Source organism: Lygodium microphyllum, chromosome 24 (genome assembly GCF_053477565.2).
Source record: "Lygodium microphyllum isolate KBCC chromosome 24, Lygodium_microphyllum_v1.1.10, whole genome shotgun sequence".
Taxonomy (NCBI): Eukaryota; Viridiplantae; Streptophyta; class Polypodiopsida; order Schizaeales; family Lygodiaceae; genus Lygodium; species Lygodium microphyllum.
The window spans coordinates 79,239,042-79,257,134 of NC_141158.1; the positions used below are offsets into that span (position 1 = coordinate 79,239,042).

At 42.5% G+C, this 18,093-nt stretch overlaps 1 protein-coding gene across 2 annotated transcripts in view; it reads right to left on the reverse strand.

Moving 5' to 3' along the window:
- Positions 1–309: 309 nt before the first annotated feature.
- Positions 310–18,093, reverse strand: part of LOC148015275 (uncharacterized) — a 53,813-nt gene continuing 36,029 nt past the window's right edge. The window contains exons 8-12 of one of the 2 annotated variants that reach the window (XM_087664930.1): positions 2,077–2,134; positions 1,740–1,858; positions 1,576–1,656; positions 1,374–1,444; positions 310–1,300 (exon numbers count right to left, since the gene is read on the reverse strand). In XM_087664930.1, the coding sequence (XP_087521056.1) occupies positions 1,183–1,300; positions 1,374–1,444; positions 1,576–1,656; positions 1,740–1,858; positions 2,077–2,134 (447 nt within the window). In that variant the 3' untranslated portion in view covers positions 310–1,182. The remainder of the gene's footprint in view (positions 1,301–1,373; positions 1,445–1,575; positions 1,657–1,739; positions 1,859–2,076; positions 2,135–18,093) is intronic. The other variant, XM_087664931.1, reaches the window with a different exon arrangement.

Consider the following 18,093-nt stretch of genomic DNA (forward strand, 5'->3'; position numbering starts at 1 on the left):
AGTATTTCTATGCTCCATATTTCTAGTGTAAATTAGGTGCAAGTTCCAATACATTGCCAGCTGAAACCCTCTCACAAAATGACATGTAGAAGACCAACAAACGGCTATAGCTCACAATTTTGCGAGAAGATACACGCCTCTCCTAACCACGGACATGGTACTTTTCAATGAGCCCCGAAAAAGGTGTCAAAACATGATGAAGTGTAAATGCAGTAACAGGTTCAAAGGAATGATGATTCACTACATTGTATCCATTAAGCAAGAGGGAAATGTTATTTGAAACTTGAGAAATCTCAATCAGAACTCGTGTAAAAAGCCACTGATGTATTGCAGAAACCTTGTTGTATACAGTATGACACAGCAATCATCCACTAGTACTATGTTTACTGGGTAATAGAAACAGCTTGATTAGCTGCAAGTTGGCCCAGATAGCTTGCAAGCATAGACAAGAGCATGTGGGGTATAAAAATTGCTCATAGAATGTTGGGGATATAAAAATTGCTCTGAACTATGTGGAACTAGAGCACATCCCCATGCCCATGAGCATATAGAGGGCACAATGAGACATGATGTTGCATCCATGTCCACATTTTAATTGGAGCTTCCAAGTCTTTCGGTGCCCATGATAGTACCGGAGAGTAAAAAGGCTGTCAATGGGCATTTTTACAAGTGATGTCTGTAGGATTGCAGACATGCTTACTTATAGTGCACACATGTCTCTCCACTAGTACAGCCTCATTACAAGAAAAGAACCTGAATAGGTCACAGACAAAATTAGGAGCACATCTCCAAGAGCTCCAGAAGAAAACTCAACTGTTGGCATGAGTGGTACCATCAGCCAGAGAGGCTTGCACAGTTCATTGTGTCCAGCAGGTTCAAATCCTTACATCTGTGTAACATCCCATACAATTTTTGTAAAGCATTGATGCAGTGATGTGTGAGGGACAAGGATTAAATGTTAGGCTCAAGGAATCAAGCAGGGCCCTTGCTTAGACCAAGTTTGGACCAGTTGAATCCATAATGATTTGATGCTGTAAAAGCACCACAGATATTATGAATTCCTCATTACAGCTCTCAATCACTACCATGATTCAAGCAACTTGTTGCAAGTCAACCCCCACCAGTGCCCGCTTGCCACTAGGCCTTATGAGAAACCTTCTTGTGCAAGTGAGGTTCAACTAGTCATTGACCAGAGCTTTGGTGTTTCATGTGATCTTCTTTATGATCTGACAAGCATTTTTGTAAGGAGCGATACTGCAAACGAACACTCTCGCCATTATCCAGTGTCCTCAGCAAGTACCTGAGGCAGAAACACAGCAGTTAGATTGTACGATCATCTCTTTGAAGCTAAGGCTAAAGAAAGCATTGCTCACCAGCCATTAAGACACTTGGATGTAACAACTGCTTCCCTTCCTACAAACTTTTCAGGTGTTCGCTTGTTTCCCTGCAAGGACCAGACAAAGTATGAACAGCCATTAAGAAGCCATTTATAGTCAAAATTTGCACATGAATCTGGCCATATAACTATCTGTGGATAGGAAGCCTGAATATGAACAAGTTGATCGAGTGCTCTACCTTGATAAGAACCTTCTCACTGACATTGAATGGATATTGTACACCTCTCGGATGTCGACTGCCATTATAATTAGTAACGACCTGATTAATTTGGAAAATTCCATCAGCTCAATAATCCACATCCCCAATGTTCATTACATGCTGATGCCGAATGTTTAACATACTTTTAATCTCTTTACCCTGTCATTCTGATCCGTCATTTCTTTCCGACGCTTTCGAGATGCTATTTGCAACTGCCTCCTACAATCTTCACGATTAAATGCAGCTGCTGCTGCCCTTAATGCTGATGACAGAAAGTTTTCCAAACAGCATTCATCAGCTTCAAAGAAGATTTGCCACAACCTGGAGACTTCTTCACAAGCAATACATAATTCTTCATGGAATGAAAACCAGATTTTCCTAAAATAAACCAGACTACAAGAAACTACAACTATACAGCTTTATTCGGATCTCCTGACTTCCACTTTTATTCTCTTTTAAATGAAAGGAAAACAGACGTACAATAGTTAGGAACCATGCGGCCAATGTCGACTGGTGCACCACATGTGGTACATGTATGCTGCATGAACAATCCATAGTTACTCTCCCTGACACCCTCTCTATCTTCCTCCCTGCCTCTCTCTCTTTCCCCCCCCCCCTTCCCCCAAACCAAGATATAGAACCAAAAAATAAGACAAGACAATCTAAATCTTTCATCTAGGTGACTCCTATTTATTAGAGTTCTTATAGAAGCTAGAAATATGATGATGTTATACATTGACATGCCACTATCATCATTGATCCAACATAGCTAGGACTTGTCTTTTATCCCATATCTAGTTCGACCAAAAATAAATTGCCCAACAAATAATGTTTAGACAATAGTTTCAATCATAAACATCATACATTCTGAGCAATGGTTTTCAAAAAACATGCCCTTATTTTATTTTCGAGTATTGTGCCAGTGCATTCTCTACAAAAGCATTTGCTTCTACACACAATCTATTTTAAAATAATGAGCCTGCTCTCAGAATTAGAAAGGTTGCCTCTTCAACACCTATCCATCCCCTAAAAAGAGATTTTCTTATTTGTGAGGTCATAAGATGTGAGTGCAGATCAGCAGTGATATAAATGCTGATAGACAAGGTATAGCAGTTTTACTCTTGTACTTCAAAAAAGTCAATGAAAAGGTCAAGCAGGGCTTTTTTAGAGGGATTGTGGCCCCTCTAGACTTCTCAGTCATCACTTTATTGATCAGCCAGTAGCAACGGAAGACAAGGGAGGACTTCTGTCTGTGGAGATTGGTTGGACAATGCTGTCCCCTTGCCCTGCAGTATGTTGGGAATAAAGGCCCTTGTGCCTTTTAATGTGCTCGGGTGTGAACACACCCTTAGCACTTGTACTTTCATATATATATATATATGTATATATATATATATATAAACCTAAAGTGGTACACTCCTCATTGTACCTAAACAAATCGTGCACACCCTCTGCTCTGCTCTCTCTCACTCTCTGTCTCTCTCTACTGCTAACAGCCACTGACTGTCTCAATCTTCGCACTCTCCGTCACTACAAACTGGTATCAGAGCGGGTACAAAGTGCACGCTTCCCGATGTAAAAGGCAGCTCGCGTACAGCTGCTGGGCGTTTTGTCCGTCGGCAAACACGAGAGTGGAAACAGTCACTTCAAACTGGCCAGCAAGTGACAGGTCAAGCCAGGCAGGCAGGATCACGGCAAGATCATGGCAGGTCCAGCAGGTGACAGGTCCAGCGTGGACTACTGGGAAGCAACAGGCAGCACCAGGCGCGACGGCCAGCAGCAGGGCTCACAGACGGGACCAGCCAACGAGATGGTGGGACCAGCGGGCAACTAGCGGGCGAGCAGGCTGCACTGACAAACAACCAAGCGGCGACCACGCAACTGTCAACATGCAACAGGACGGGCAGGCAACCAGGCGCAACCTACACGATGGGTCAATGGACCCGTCCTCCAACATTTTTTTTCCTCTTCAAAATCTTTTTTTTAAACTCCCCTACCGAGGATTCACGCCTGGAGGCACAGCTTCAAATTTTCGTACAATCTAAGCCCAAAAATTTGGGGCTTTTACTATATTGGTGAAATTCTATTCAACTAAGTCAGATTGGCTGACATTGGTGTACATTTGGACCCGAGAAATTTGGGCCTTTTGCAGAATCTTTGGAATTTTGCTAATTTTGCCCGCTTTATGCTTTCAGGAACATGTATTAATGCAATTGGGACAAATTGGTCAGTGAAATTTGGGGGTTTTGCTGAAATTGCTCTATTTTGGCAAAATTGGCCTATTCTATGCATGTCAAAGACAGTGCAGATGTATGGTTAATGCTTTGAGCACAAAAATTTTGTGGCTTTTGACCGTGCGTGTCAAATTTTATGCCCGTGGATGTACAACAGAAATTGCAGCTAAAATTTGGGATTTCTCATGTAATGTGATGTATTTGCCCTTGGAACAGCTGTAATCAGTTGTGGAATGTTGTAGCACATGGTTTGATGCTTCTGAAAATTTACTTACAGATCTGAAATTTCTGCTTCTACGTGGTCATTTATTGCTGGTTGGTACTTGTTTGTAACTTGGTCACTTGTGTGACAGTTTGGGCCTGCATTTGCTAAATTTTTTGGCCACATTTGGGCTGAAAATCATGGCTGGCAACAGTGACAGCAGTAATCTCATGCACATAAAGAAGCTTGAAGGAGCACATAAATTTGCAGTTTGGCAAAAACAGTGCTACAATATTGTGTTGCAAAAGAAACAGGCAAAGCCGATTAAGACAAAAGGGGCAAAACCCGCAAATATGGAACAGGACGATTGGGATGAGTTAAATGAGCTTGCACACTCAACCATTGAGCTATCGATTTCTGATGCCTTGTTGTTTAACATTGAAGGTTTGGATTCTGCATATGCTATTTGGACTCCACTGAAAGAATTGTATGCACAAAAGAGTGCTACAAGCAAAGTGTAATGGCTGAAAAAGCTTATGGATTTGCATATGAAAGAGGGTACAGCAATCTCTACTCAGTTGAGTGAGTTTAACTCCATTTTCAGCCAGCTGGTTGCCTTGAAGTTCTTGATTGATGAAGAATTTAAGGCTACGTTCTTGCTTTGCACTCTTCCAGAGAGTTGGAATACATTCAGGACTGCTATGAGCAATTCTAATGCCATTATTTTGTATGCTAATGTAGAGAGTACTCTACTCATGAAAGAAATGAATCGGCAAAACAATGCATCTAGTAAGTCTTTTAGTGCTTTGCATACTAGGGGAAAATCACAACAGAAAGGCAAATTTGATAGCAAGGGACGTAGTATCACACGGCAAAGACGTTGAATGCCATCATTGTGGCAAGAAGGGTCACTTTAAATGTGACTGTTACAAGTGGAAGAAAGAGAAAGGAAAGGGCAAGAAGACAAATGATAGTAAGGAAGAGAAAAAAGAGGGTCGACCTAAGAAGGGCAGTGTTAAAATTGAAGAGGTGAATGTAATCACTCATGACAGTGACAGTGGAAATGACGTACTCTTTGTCTCTTCACACTTTGGTGCACATGCTTTACTTGCAGATATAGATAATGACATGCATACTTGGATTCTCAATTCAGGTGCTTCCTTTCATGTTACCCCTCATCGTGAGTGGTTCTTCACCTATACAGAGGGTAGACATGGTGTTGTCCATCTTGGGGTCAACTATACATGTGACATTGCAAGTATTGGCAATGTGTAGTTGCAGTTTCAACATGGCTCTGTCTTCACACTTCAACATGTACGGCATGTACCTCAGCTCAAGAAAATCTTGATTAGCACAAGGCAACTAGATAATGATGGATTTCATACCACCTTTAGTGATAGGAAATGGAAGATCTGTAAGGGATCTAGAGTGATTGCCATCCTCTCCATGTATCTAGTGTGAGTGATCATGTTGTTGCCGTGACCGAGCAACCAAGTGTTTCTTTGTGGCATGGCCAGTTGGGACCCACCCTAGAATGGAGTTGCAGAGTATATGAATCAGACCATACAGCATAAGGTCCATACGATGCTGTCTCATGCTACATTACCCCATGGTTTTTGGACAGAGGCTGTTATGATAGTCGTACACTTAATTAATCGGTCACCAAACAGGTCTTGGGAGGGGAGAGGGGGACCTAGCATGGTTGGGAAAGCCACCTTCATATGCTCACCTGAAAGTGTTTGGCTGCGAGGCTTTTGTGCACATTCGTAAAGAAAAATGCAGCAGACTTGAGCCAAAGTCTTGTAAATGCATTTTCCTAGGATATGGTGACAAGGATGAAATGGAGTATAGATTATGGGATCTCGAGAAAAGGAAAGTAGTATGCAGCAATGATGTTATCTTCTGGGAAGATCACATGCACAAATAGCCCAAAAGAACGGAGGAAATCCATAGGGTTGTATTCTGGGAAGAAATACCTTTTGGACAACAAAATATGCCCGCTGTACAGCAACAAATACCTGCTATAAATGAGCCTGTAAATGTAGAAAATAATGCTGAAAATGATCGGACAGCTATTGCCCATGATATTGAGTCACTACATGTGTAGGAACAGCCAGGACAACAACCTGTTAATGTTGATTTGCAAGCTGAAATACCAAGACAGCATGCTGAAAATGAAAATTTATACGAACAACCAGCAAACAATCATCATTGGGTTAGGAGATCGTCTAGGGCTACTAGACAACCCGATAGATTCATTCCTGATGCAAATAATGTGGCTGATTATGTCATGTTGACAGACTGTGGCAAGCCGTCTTGCTTCAAGGATGCAATGGACAGATAGGACAGCAAGAAATGGTATAAAGCCATCTTGTCGGAAATGGAATCTCTTGAGAAAAATGGCACTTGGGACTTGGTGCAATTGCCTAAAGAGTAGGAAACCCTTCCATGCAAATGGGTCCGTGCTAGCATGACAACACTCTGACTATCACAATGGACAACAGGTAACTCTGAGATGCCAAGCTCTCCCACAAGACGTGAAAGCCATAAAGTCTCCTTGCATGCCTTAGTGGCAGCCACATACTCTGCCTCTGTAGTAGACAATGCAACACACTTTTGTAGCCTGGAGATCCAAGAGACTGCTCCTCTTGTGAAAGTAAACACATACCCAGAAGTGGACTTCGTGAAGTCCGCATGACCAGCACAGTCTGCATCCGTAAAGCCAACAACAGATGCCTTCTGCTTTCCAAAGCAGATGCACAACTCCTTTGTGCCTTTGAGGTATCTCATAATACCTTTCATTGCATCCCAATGCTTCTTGCCAAGGGTTGCCATGTATCCGCTAACCACTCCCACTGCAAAGGCAATGTCACGACGTGTAGCAACCATAGCATACATCAAACTGCCAACAGCTGAAGCATATAGTATCTTGGCCATTTCAACCTTCTCATCATCAAATGTAGGGTTGTCCTCTGCACTCAGTTTCACATATGGAGACAATGAAACCCCAATTGTTTTCCCCCCTCCATATTGGAACGCTGCAAAACTTTGGAGATATACTCTTGCTGAGATAGATAGAGTAAGCCTTTCGATCTATCTCTGAGTATTCGCATACCAAGAATGTGATTTGTATCACTAAGATCCTTCATGTCAAAGCTGCCATGAAGACTTTGCTTCAATGAATCCAAGGCATGAGTATCCCTGCCAGCAATCAGCGTGTCATCAACATACAAAACCAAGATAATCACGCTGCCATTTGCTGCCTTCGTGGTGTACAAACAGTGATCCACTTGACTTCTATGAACACCTTAAGACTGCATAATGTATCAAACTTATGATATCATTCTCTTGGTGCTTGTTTCAGCCCATACAGACTCCTTTTGAGTTTATATATCATCTTTTCTTTCCCTTTTTCCACAAACCCTTCAGGCTACTACATATATATGTCTTTATGCAGATCACCATGTAAGAATGCAGTCTTTACATCCATCTGTATGAGCTCCATATCCTCAACTGCAATCAAGCCCAAAATGGTTCTCAATATAGTCATCTTGACTATATGAGAGAAAATCTCATAAAAGTCAATTCCATACTCTTGCTTGTACCACTTTGCAACCAATCTTGCTTTGTACTTTGGGGAGGAACCTGAAGTGACCTTCATCTTATAAACCCATTTGCATGGAAGTATTTTCTACCCCTTAGGCAACTACACCAAGTCCCAAGTGCCATTTTTCTCAAGAGATTCCATCTCTAACAACATGGCTTTATACAATTTCTTGTTGTCCTATCTGTCCATTGCTTCCTTGAAGCAAGACAATTCACCACAGTCTATCAACATGACATAATCAGCCACATTGTTTGCACCAGGAACAAATCTGTCAAGTTTTCTAGTAGCCCTAGATGATCTCCTAACCCAATGGTCATTGTTTGCTGACTGTTTCTGCAAATTTCCATTTTCAGCATGCTGTCCTGGCATTTCAGCCTGCAAATCAACATTAACAGCTTGTTGTCCTGGCTGTTCCTGCACATGTAGTGGCTCATTATTGTGGGCAATAGCTAGCTGATCATTTCCAGCATCATTTTCTGCATTTACAGGTTAATTTACAGCAGGTATTTGCTGTTGTACAGTGGGCACATTTTGCTGCCCAAAAGGTATTTCTTCCCGGAATACAACCCTACGGACCTCCTCAGTCTTTTCAGGTTGTTTGTGCATGCAATCTTCCCAGAAGATAACGTCATTGCTGCGTACTACTTTTCTTTTCTCGGGATCCCATAATCTATACCCCATTTCACCCTCGTCGCCATATCCTAGGAAAATGCATTTACAAGACTTTGGCTTAAGTTTGCTGCGTTTTTCTTTACGAATGTGCACAAAAGCCTCGCATCCAAACACTTTTAGATGGGCATATGAAGGTGGCTTGCCCGACCATGCTTCTTGCGGAACTCCCCCGCCCAAAGACCTGTTTGGTGACCGATTAATTAAGTGAACGGTTGTCATAACAGCCTCTGCCCAAAAACCATGGGGTAATGCAGCACGAGACAACATCGTACAGACCTTGTCCTATATGGTCCGATTTATACACTCTGCAATTCTGTTTTGGGACGGATTATGAGGGGCAATGAGCTCCCTCTTTATCCCTTTGCTGTCACAAAATGCCTTAAAGGCCTTGGACATATATTCCCCACCATTATCAGAGCGAAGATACTTAAGTGTCTTATCTATCTGATTTTCAGCCAATGCCAAGGAATTTTTTAACTTGTCAAGCACTTCATCCTTGCTACGAATAGGGTAAACCCATACCTTCCATGTAGCATCATTGACAAAGGTGACAAAATATTTCATTCCCCCTAAAGATAATCCTGGCATTTGACATACATCCGAATGTACTAACTCTAGAGAAGAAAATTTCAAAGAAAGAGACTTTTTATGACACGTCTGTGCATGTTTGCTATAAATACAATGATCACAATGCTCAAAATCAATATAACGAAGACAAGGCAAGTAACCCAAACGAGAAAGCACTTTCATTCCTGTTTGACTCATGTGTCCCAACCGGCCATGCCACAAAGAAACGCTTGGCTGCTCGGCCACAGCAACAACATGGTTACGCACACTAGATACATGAAGTGGATACAAAGTATCACTCTTGCAAGTTTTGGCAATAACCCTAGATCCCTTACAGATCTTCCATTTTCCATCACCAAAGGTGATATAAAAACCATCATCATCTAGCTACCATGTGCTAATCAAGCTCTTCTTGAGCTGAGGTACATGCCGTACATGTTGAAGTGTAAAGATAGAGCCATGTTGAGACTGTAACTGCACACTGCCAATACTTAAAATGTCACATGCATAGTTGTCCCCAAGATGGACAACACCATGTCGACCTCCTGTATAGGCAGAGAACCACTCACGATGAGGGGTGACATGAAAGGAAGCACCTGAATCGAGAATCCAAGTATGCATGTCATCATCCGTATCTACAAGTAAAGCATGTGCATCAAAGTGTGAAGAGACAAAGAGTACATCACTCCCACTATCACTGTCATGAGTGACTACATTCACCTCTTCAATTTTTACACTGCTCTTCCTAGGCTAACTGTCATTCTTCTCTTCCTTGCTATCATATGTCTTCTTGCCTTTTCCTTTCTTTTTCTTCCATTTGTAGCAATCACGTTTAAAGCGACCCTTCTTGCCACAATGATCACATTCAACATCTTTGCCACCTGATTTATTGCATCCCTTGCTATCACATTTGCCCTTTTGTTGTGATCTGCCACTAGTATGCAAAGCACTTGAAGACTTGCTAGATGCATTGTTCTGCCAATTCATCTCTTCCATAAGTAGAGCACTCTCTACATCAACATACAAAAGGATCACATTAGAATTGATCATAGCAGTCTTGAATGTATCCCAACTCTCTGGAAGAGTGCAAAGCAAGAAAGTAGCCTTGAATTCCTCATTAATCATGAACTTCAAGGCAACCAACTGGCTGAAAATGGAGTTAAACTCACTCAAGTGAGTAGACATTGCTGTACTCTCTTTCATAAGCAAATCCATAAGCTTTTTCAGACAATACACTTTGCTTGCAGCACTCTTTTGTGCATACAGTTCTTCAAGTCTAGTCCATATAGCATATACAGAATCCAAACCTTCAATGTTGAACAGCAAGGCATCAGAAATCGATAGCTCTATGGTTGAGCATGCAAGCTCATTTAACTCATCCCAATCGTCTTGTTCCATGTCCGCGGGCTTTGCCCCTTTGATTTTGATCGGCTTTGCCTGCTTCTTTTACAACAGGATATTGTAGCACTGCTTTTGCCAAACTGCAAAGTTATGTGCACCTTCAAGCTTCTTTATGTGCATCAGATTACTACTGTCATTGCTGTCAGCCATGATTTTCAGCACAAATGTGACCAAAAAACAGCAAATGCAGGCCCAAAACTGTCACCCAAGTGACCAAGATACAAACAAGTACCAATCACCAATAAATGACCATGCAAAAGCACATATTTCAGATCTGCAATTAAATATTCAGAAGCACCAAACCATGTGCTACAGCATTCCACAACTGATTACAGCTGTTCCAAGGGCATATACATCACATTACATGAGAAATCCCAAATTTTAGCTGCAATTTCTGTTGTACATGTATCCATGGGCATGAAATTTGACACAAACGGTCAAAAGCCCCAAAATTTTTGTGCTCAAAGCATCAAACACACATCTGCAATTTCGTTGTCATGCATACAACAGGCCAGTTTTGCCAAAATAGAGCAATTTCAGCAAAACCCCCAAATTTTACCAAGTGTTGATGTCCAAATTGTGTGGAATTCAACCTGCATGTACATAAAATGCCCAAATGCTGCACAAATTTTGCCCAAACTGCAAAAGCCCCAAATTGCACAGGGTCCAATGCGCATCAATGTCGAGAAATTGGGTAAATTTCAGCCCAATTTGTGCATGTACATAAAAAGCCCTAAATGTCAAGGACAAAATGTCACAAATTCCTGCAATTTCTAAGACAATTTTGCTTGTCATGCATCAAATTCCCCAAATCTAAGAAAAGCCCCAAATTTCTGGGCCAAGATTGCACAAAAATTGGAAGCTGTGCCTCCACGCATGAATGCCTGTTAGTGGGCAAAAGGAATTTCAAGAAGAAATTGATTTTGTAAGAAAATTATGACGGGTCCGTTGACCCGCCAGGCGGGTCGCGTGACTAACAGCCCATTGGCGACCGTCCCTTGGTCGCCCGTCACGCATCGTGTCATCCGCTACCAATCACAGGTCATCGCTAGTCGCCCGCCAATCGCGCAGTCCTCATTTGCAGGCAGCATGCTATCCGCTGCCCGTTGCACGCCCGGTGCCCCACTGGTCCTATCGCACACTCTCCTTGCTAGAACCTGGCCCTGTCACCTGTGACAAAACGCTGCCTGCTCGCGAACTGGAACTATCACCTTGGCAGTTGCCTCCTCACCCAGCTCACGCTTGACATCTTGAGAAGCGAGCAAAACCTCGCTCTGATACCAGTTTGTAGTGACGGGTTGGGCACGGAGATCGAGACTGAAGATCGTTACGTGTAGTGAGAGACAGAGAGAGTGAGATAGAGCAGAGTCGAGAGTGAGCCCGTTTTTAGGTACAATGACGAGAGAGTACCTTTAGGTTTTTAGATAGATATATATGTGTAAGTACAAATGCTAAAGGTGTGTTCACACCCGAGCACATTTAAAGGCATGAGGCCTTTATTCCCAACATTCAAATGTGCACCAATGTCAATAAATTTAGCTCAACTGAGCAAAAATTCACTGATACATGAAAAGCCCCAAATTTTCAGAACCAATGTGCACTACGTTTCAAATCTCAATGTTATGCATAAACTACATCGAAACTAGGAAAAGCCCCAGATTTCAGCCATGAAATTTCTGAAAAAACTTGACTATGCTTCCACACATGAACTAGCCTTGTGTAGATGTGCCAAGTCACCCAAAAAAAATGTCAAACAGACTGTCAACTGGCAGTCAAGCACTGTCAGGATCTGCCGCCAGCTGTTATGAGCTGTCGCCTGATCCACGCTGGTCAAAACTGACTCCCACCAGCTGTCATGAACTATTGCCTGCAACCTCGGAATTCTCGTCTGCAACCTGGGAACTGTCACCTGCACACACCTGATCAAAACGGGCTGAAAAGATTGTCACCTACACAAATTTAGGGTTTCTGACCTGTCATCTGTCTATCTAACACACGCACATGCCTGAAGCTGACGTTTCTTCACACGGACAGGTTGAATCTGACACACACAGACTTCAGGAAGTGCGACCGCGGCTCTGATACCCATTTGAAGGGATAAGTGTGCAATGGGAGTAGGAGTTAGCAGTGGAGTAGCAATGTTGGGTGTGAGAGAGTGAATCCCAAGATGAGTGTACCAAATGTTACGGTACACAAAGAATAAAATGTACTTACATATTAGGGTACAACTAAGGGTGTGTTCACACCCATATAACTTTACACGGAGACGAAAGGACTTTACACCCAACATAGAAAATGATGACAGCACTAAAGACGGTGCTGGAGCCTGCAGCCAGCAGTCCTTGCAATCGATGGAGAAGAATGGCCAAGTTAGAGTGTGCACCTGCAAGAGGAATAAGAGAATGATCTTCCCAAGTAGAGGACTGGCTATATATAGCCAATAGGCCCTAAAACTGGCCAACCAGCAGCCTAGAGGCTCTAAAATTGGCTGACCGAAAGGTAAAAACTGGCCAACCAGTCCCCTCTGAAGCACAAAATGTTGCCGCCCTATGAAAGATAGACTGCCCTACTCGGATCGCACACATACTGACTACTCACCACTGCGAAGACTCAGAACTTGCTGCATGCACAATATGAACACACTTAAACCAACTAAAAACGAAATGTATGCTCTAAATAGAGCTGCCTCCTCCATCAAAGCACATGACATACATCTGAGAGCTCCTAATGTCCCCCTCCAGCTCAAACTGAGGCTCACAAGCAAGAGATGATAGTGCATGACAAACATGACCACTAACAGATTTATCTCAAATCCTAGACGTGACTGAAGTCCAAACAAGATGCAAATCCAAGGGTGACAAGAAGAGTGCCAATGCTGATGAAGTCCGTCTATGTAGACCACTGATGAAGAAGCTCCTCATGTTCCTAGGAATCCCCTTTGAAACACTAGGGGCCAAGGAATCCACAACCACATTACCACTATCGTCCCCCTATAAAAGGGATGGGGGGGTATGAGGGAACCACCAAAGGAGATGATGGAGGATGGGAAGGACCCTATGGAATAGAGAGTGCACAATACAAAACGGGTGCAGCAATAGACAACTACCTCGGAGGACTTTGCATAAGAGAAGGGGAATGGAGCCTATAAAGCCCTCTCTCCCACCATCCTTTAGCTAAAATAGCTTCTGAAGAAGAATGCTCAATAAAGACAGCCTGGTCACTAAAGACAATTTGAGTACCAAGACTAGTAAGGTCGTAAATTGAGAGGAGTGAAAAGCCCCCGTCTCAAACATGTAGGACTTCCAAAATGAAGCCTGATAAACGAGCTAGAGATAACAACAAAGTGCCAACACCACTAATAGGCACCACACAAATGTCACCAAAATTAATAAGACCCTCAAATTGACGATCCAATAGCAAATCTCCTCGTGGAATCATATAACTCGAAGCACCGTTAATAAGCCAAGGTCTCTCGAAAGATGAAGTATCCACTGAAGAAGACAACTCCAACACATGGATATGAAGAAACATAGACTCATCGGTAATAGTTGGTATAGAGGTAGAGGAAGGCTCAAATGATTTAGCTCTATCCTTTGCTCCTGAACGAAGGTGACGATACGTCTACCAACATTTCTCCTTGGGATGTGTCCCCTTCCCACAGTGTGAGGATCTTAGCTTCTCTAAATTTGTGTCAAAGCCTAAAGAACTCTCCTATTTCTCCTTCTTGGGCTTGACCTTTGATTTCTCCTTCTTCTTCCCCCCTCTCCTACCTACTCATAATCTCCTCCTATTGGACTGCATTGACTCTATAGGGTGGCTAATTAGGTGGGCTACTTCCAAGGATAAGATCTTTGCCATAATCTTTTGGCCTTTCAAGTGGTAGCTGCCCTAGAAGTAACTAAGAGAAGCAATCAACGTACATTTTTAAAAATGACATGAGATCCTTCTCTAACTTAGACATGTTTTCAACATTCTCACTATCATCTTTATCCTTAGTAAAAAACCAAGTACGTTAAAAGATGATTTTTCATTACTTAAGAAATTGCAACTACAAATACGACAGGGACAGGTTCACCTTTCAACTTTACATCAAGTGTGAGTATCTTTCCCTTGTGCTAAATAGCCACTTGTGATTTGTGCACACTTTAAACAATGTTAACAAAATGCGAAAAGAGGTGCAAACCTTTGCAGCTTGTCATGTGTCATCTAACATGCAAGAGTGTTCTATCTCTTCTATTCAGTGAATATTTTGCTTATTTTGCTGTTTTATTTCATGTGTGCACAAGTTATTTTATAATCACCACTCTTTAGATTGTTTCCAAAGGCCACTTTCAAGATAAGTAACGACATATCTCTACACTTGTAGTATACAGAACCACAAACCATTGGAGATATTGTGCCTAAAAAGTGCAAAAGCAAGAGAAAAACCATCCACCAACATTCATCAAATAAATACTTTGTAGTTGAAGGGAGTTTTGTTGAGCTAATCGACCATCACCGTTGATTTCCACCATTTCATACTTTTACAAAAACTCCAAATGGGACTACCCTTGTGTGTCAATCAATCTTGATACCTAATAAGCAAATGATGAACTAAATTAACCAACGTATGCTCCAGGTGCAACCGTCCCTTAATTCTTCAATCTTGGCAAGGACTATCCAAAAGAAGTCTAGGAAATGACTAACAATCATGCAAAGATGATGAAATAGTTTCCCATACAACATGATAACCTTTGGAAAAATGTAATATTCTTCAGACCAACCAAAAATACATCAAAGTTTGTTGTGTAGACAAAATGACATTAGTAATAAAAATCAATCCAAGTCATGCCATTCGATTTAGCTTAGGTCTAGCTTGTCACTTCCCGTCCCATGAAATAACTACAGACAACTAGCAAATCAGCCTGCATAGAGTTGGCTTACAAATGATCATCACTTGGATGCCAATCAAATTTCTAAAGCACCATTTTCCATGAGTGAATCAAGTGATCAACTAAAACAAAAGATTTGACATTGACAGGCTTGTCGATATTGAGTACATGCCACTAGGAGCTCTATATTTTGGTATTTCTATGTGTGATGGCCCTATGTTCAAGAAAGAATCACGCAATGGACATTGGAGACCCAAGACTACTGACACATAGCTTCAAACACTAACCATTTGAGTGACACCATGTCAGTTTCCACATCCAAGATTGCACCATGCCCCATTCTTTTTGGTGTACAAATATGACTTTGACCAAGGTAACAATGGCAAATATTATGAAATCATGGGCCGTACCATTGTCTAAGCCACTTTAAGATGCTCATGAAAAGGCCACACTTTCAACTTTCAATTAAAAATTTGTTAGCCATACATGTAGAGATCCAATCCAGGAATTGCTTAGACAATGCATTCACACACAAAGGACAGCCAAGTGCCTTGTAATACTTCCTTTAGTTACTACCTCTTGTTACCACCCCAAAGCTTGCAAGTCTCGTTCCATACAACTGATGAGGGTAGATTTGGTGATATTAATATGCAGCCCCAAAGCTTGTACAAACAAATCCCATATGTCTAAAGCTTTGCAAAGGTTATCCCAATCAGCCTTCAAGATCATAAAGGTATCATCAGCCAAGACTTTGACCAACAAAATGTTGGTGTGAAGGAAGGGATAAGCCTACCAGCTCCCCATTCACAGCCAAGTGCAATAACATTGTCAAGATAGTGTGCATTGCAAGAGCCAAAAACAAAGGGCTCAAAGGGCAGCCCTATCTAACAAATCAAGGAAAAACAAACAGCTTTGTAACACCACCATTAGGCATGATTCTCTCTTCATTGAAGACAAATTGTGCAATCAACAGTATTGTATTCAGTATTCACATCAGGTACTTGGTGTTGTCATTTATTTGAGAAAGACTACAGCCTTCAACCACTTAATTCAATCTTCGTTTGTCTCTTATAATGTCGGGTAAAATATATTCATTTGTATGTTAAATTCTAGCACATCTTCTCCTCTTCATTTCTTCAAATCAGCAAGAACGACATGTTCAATTCTTCAAACTAGCATTCCAAGTAGGCAGCAAGCTATTATCTTTGTTATTGAGCACTTCTCTATTTCAGGATTATATACTCTCTCTCTCTCTCTTTTTTTCGTAAATATACTCTCTCTTTTTTTCGTAAAAGGTAATTGTATTAATTACGAAAAAAATACAAGATTACTTGATTACAAGATACATGATGACACTAAGCCATCATGTGAAGAGGTTCTCTCACTCTTTCTCTCTCTCTTTTTCTGATTACAAGAGACACGAGGGCCCTAGGCCAACGTGTGGGGAATCCCCGTAGTAATGCACTAAAAAGGTTACACCAATCATGGCAACGACCCAGAGGCAATTGCCATATGCCAAGGATGCAAATCCTCCCGAGGGAGCAAGTCGGAGTGTCGGATGAGATCTAGCTGCCAATGCAAGAGCCCTTTAAGCCTAGCAATGTGTCGCGGTACATTAGAGGCCGAATCAAAGAGGAAAGCATTGCGCGTGGTCCAAATGTGCCAGCATCCCCAGTATCTGAAAAAGTGAAATAAGATCTTCACATGCAACTGTAACGGTGTGGGATACTTCGGGCGCACAAAAACCCAGTCGAAAGGAGTTAGTGAGGACCCCACCACCGCGCGCCAAATGTGCGACAAGAGTGACCAGATATTCTTGGCGAGCGGGCAAGAAAGAAAACGATGTCGGGCCGATTCCGCCGGTGTGGTACAGAAGAAACAATTGCCATTCGAGATGCGACGCTTGGCAAGGGCCGAGGCAAGAGGAAGACCACCAATCATCACCCACCAAAGAAAGACCTTGCATTTGAAAGGTGTCTTATTCAGCCAGCCCTCCATCAGCGTTGTCTGCCACCATGACAGCGATTTCCGCAGTCCCCAAACAGTATTAGCTTTCTCACCCAACCATTGGTGATCTTGAATGAGAAGATGATACACCTGATTAGTAGAGGCCTTTTCCAAACTCAACCGGCCTGCAAGGTCCCAGTCCTGCCAAGGGCGATCCACAGCCAGGGCAGGAAAGGGTTGCCTACCCTGAAGCTCCGACGAAAGCTTTTGCCATAAATCACGGTATCCGCGCGGGATCTTGAAGAGTCGCCTAGCAGTCCGAAACGATACGAGGACATTGCGAGTGGCAAGGGTAGCATCCGCAACCGACGTCACACCTAAACGGGCCATGTGGTTAAATCTTGGTCTGAGCTGATGTTTATCTTCCCATGAAAGAAGTCTCGATATTGCTAACAATTCCAGCTGAAAGGAGTTAGTCTGCAAGCGGTCCCCTACTGGGTGCCAACGGGCCTTTTGTAGCACCACTTTCCAAGAGCCGACCAAGTGCAGTAACAAAGAGGAAGAGGGACTGGAAAAACAAGAGTCAGCATTAAGGACATGCCACCAGGAGGCCCGAAGCCGTGTGTTACCATGGCGGAGCCCGCTGTCCTCAAGAAAATAACGGGCTATGATGGTCCACGGGTGATGATCCACACACATGGCACGAAAAAGGGACCAACGGAGAGCTAGCATATGAGTTTCTGCATCCAAAATAGCTCCACCATCCATGCGCTTAGGGGTACATGTATGTGACCATGAAATCCACGAAATGCTTGCCTGCAGTGAATCCTTCTTCCATAGCATGAAACGGATGGGATGAGAGCCTTCAAAGTAGTAGGCGTCCATGGCAACAAAGGCAGGAAATACGTTAGCATTGGTAGCATGATTGTCAAGGCCACTTTGAGGCAAACATGGAATGGCCACGCTTGCGACTTCCAATACATAAACTTCGCCGCC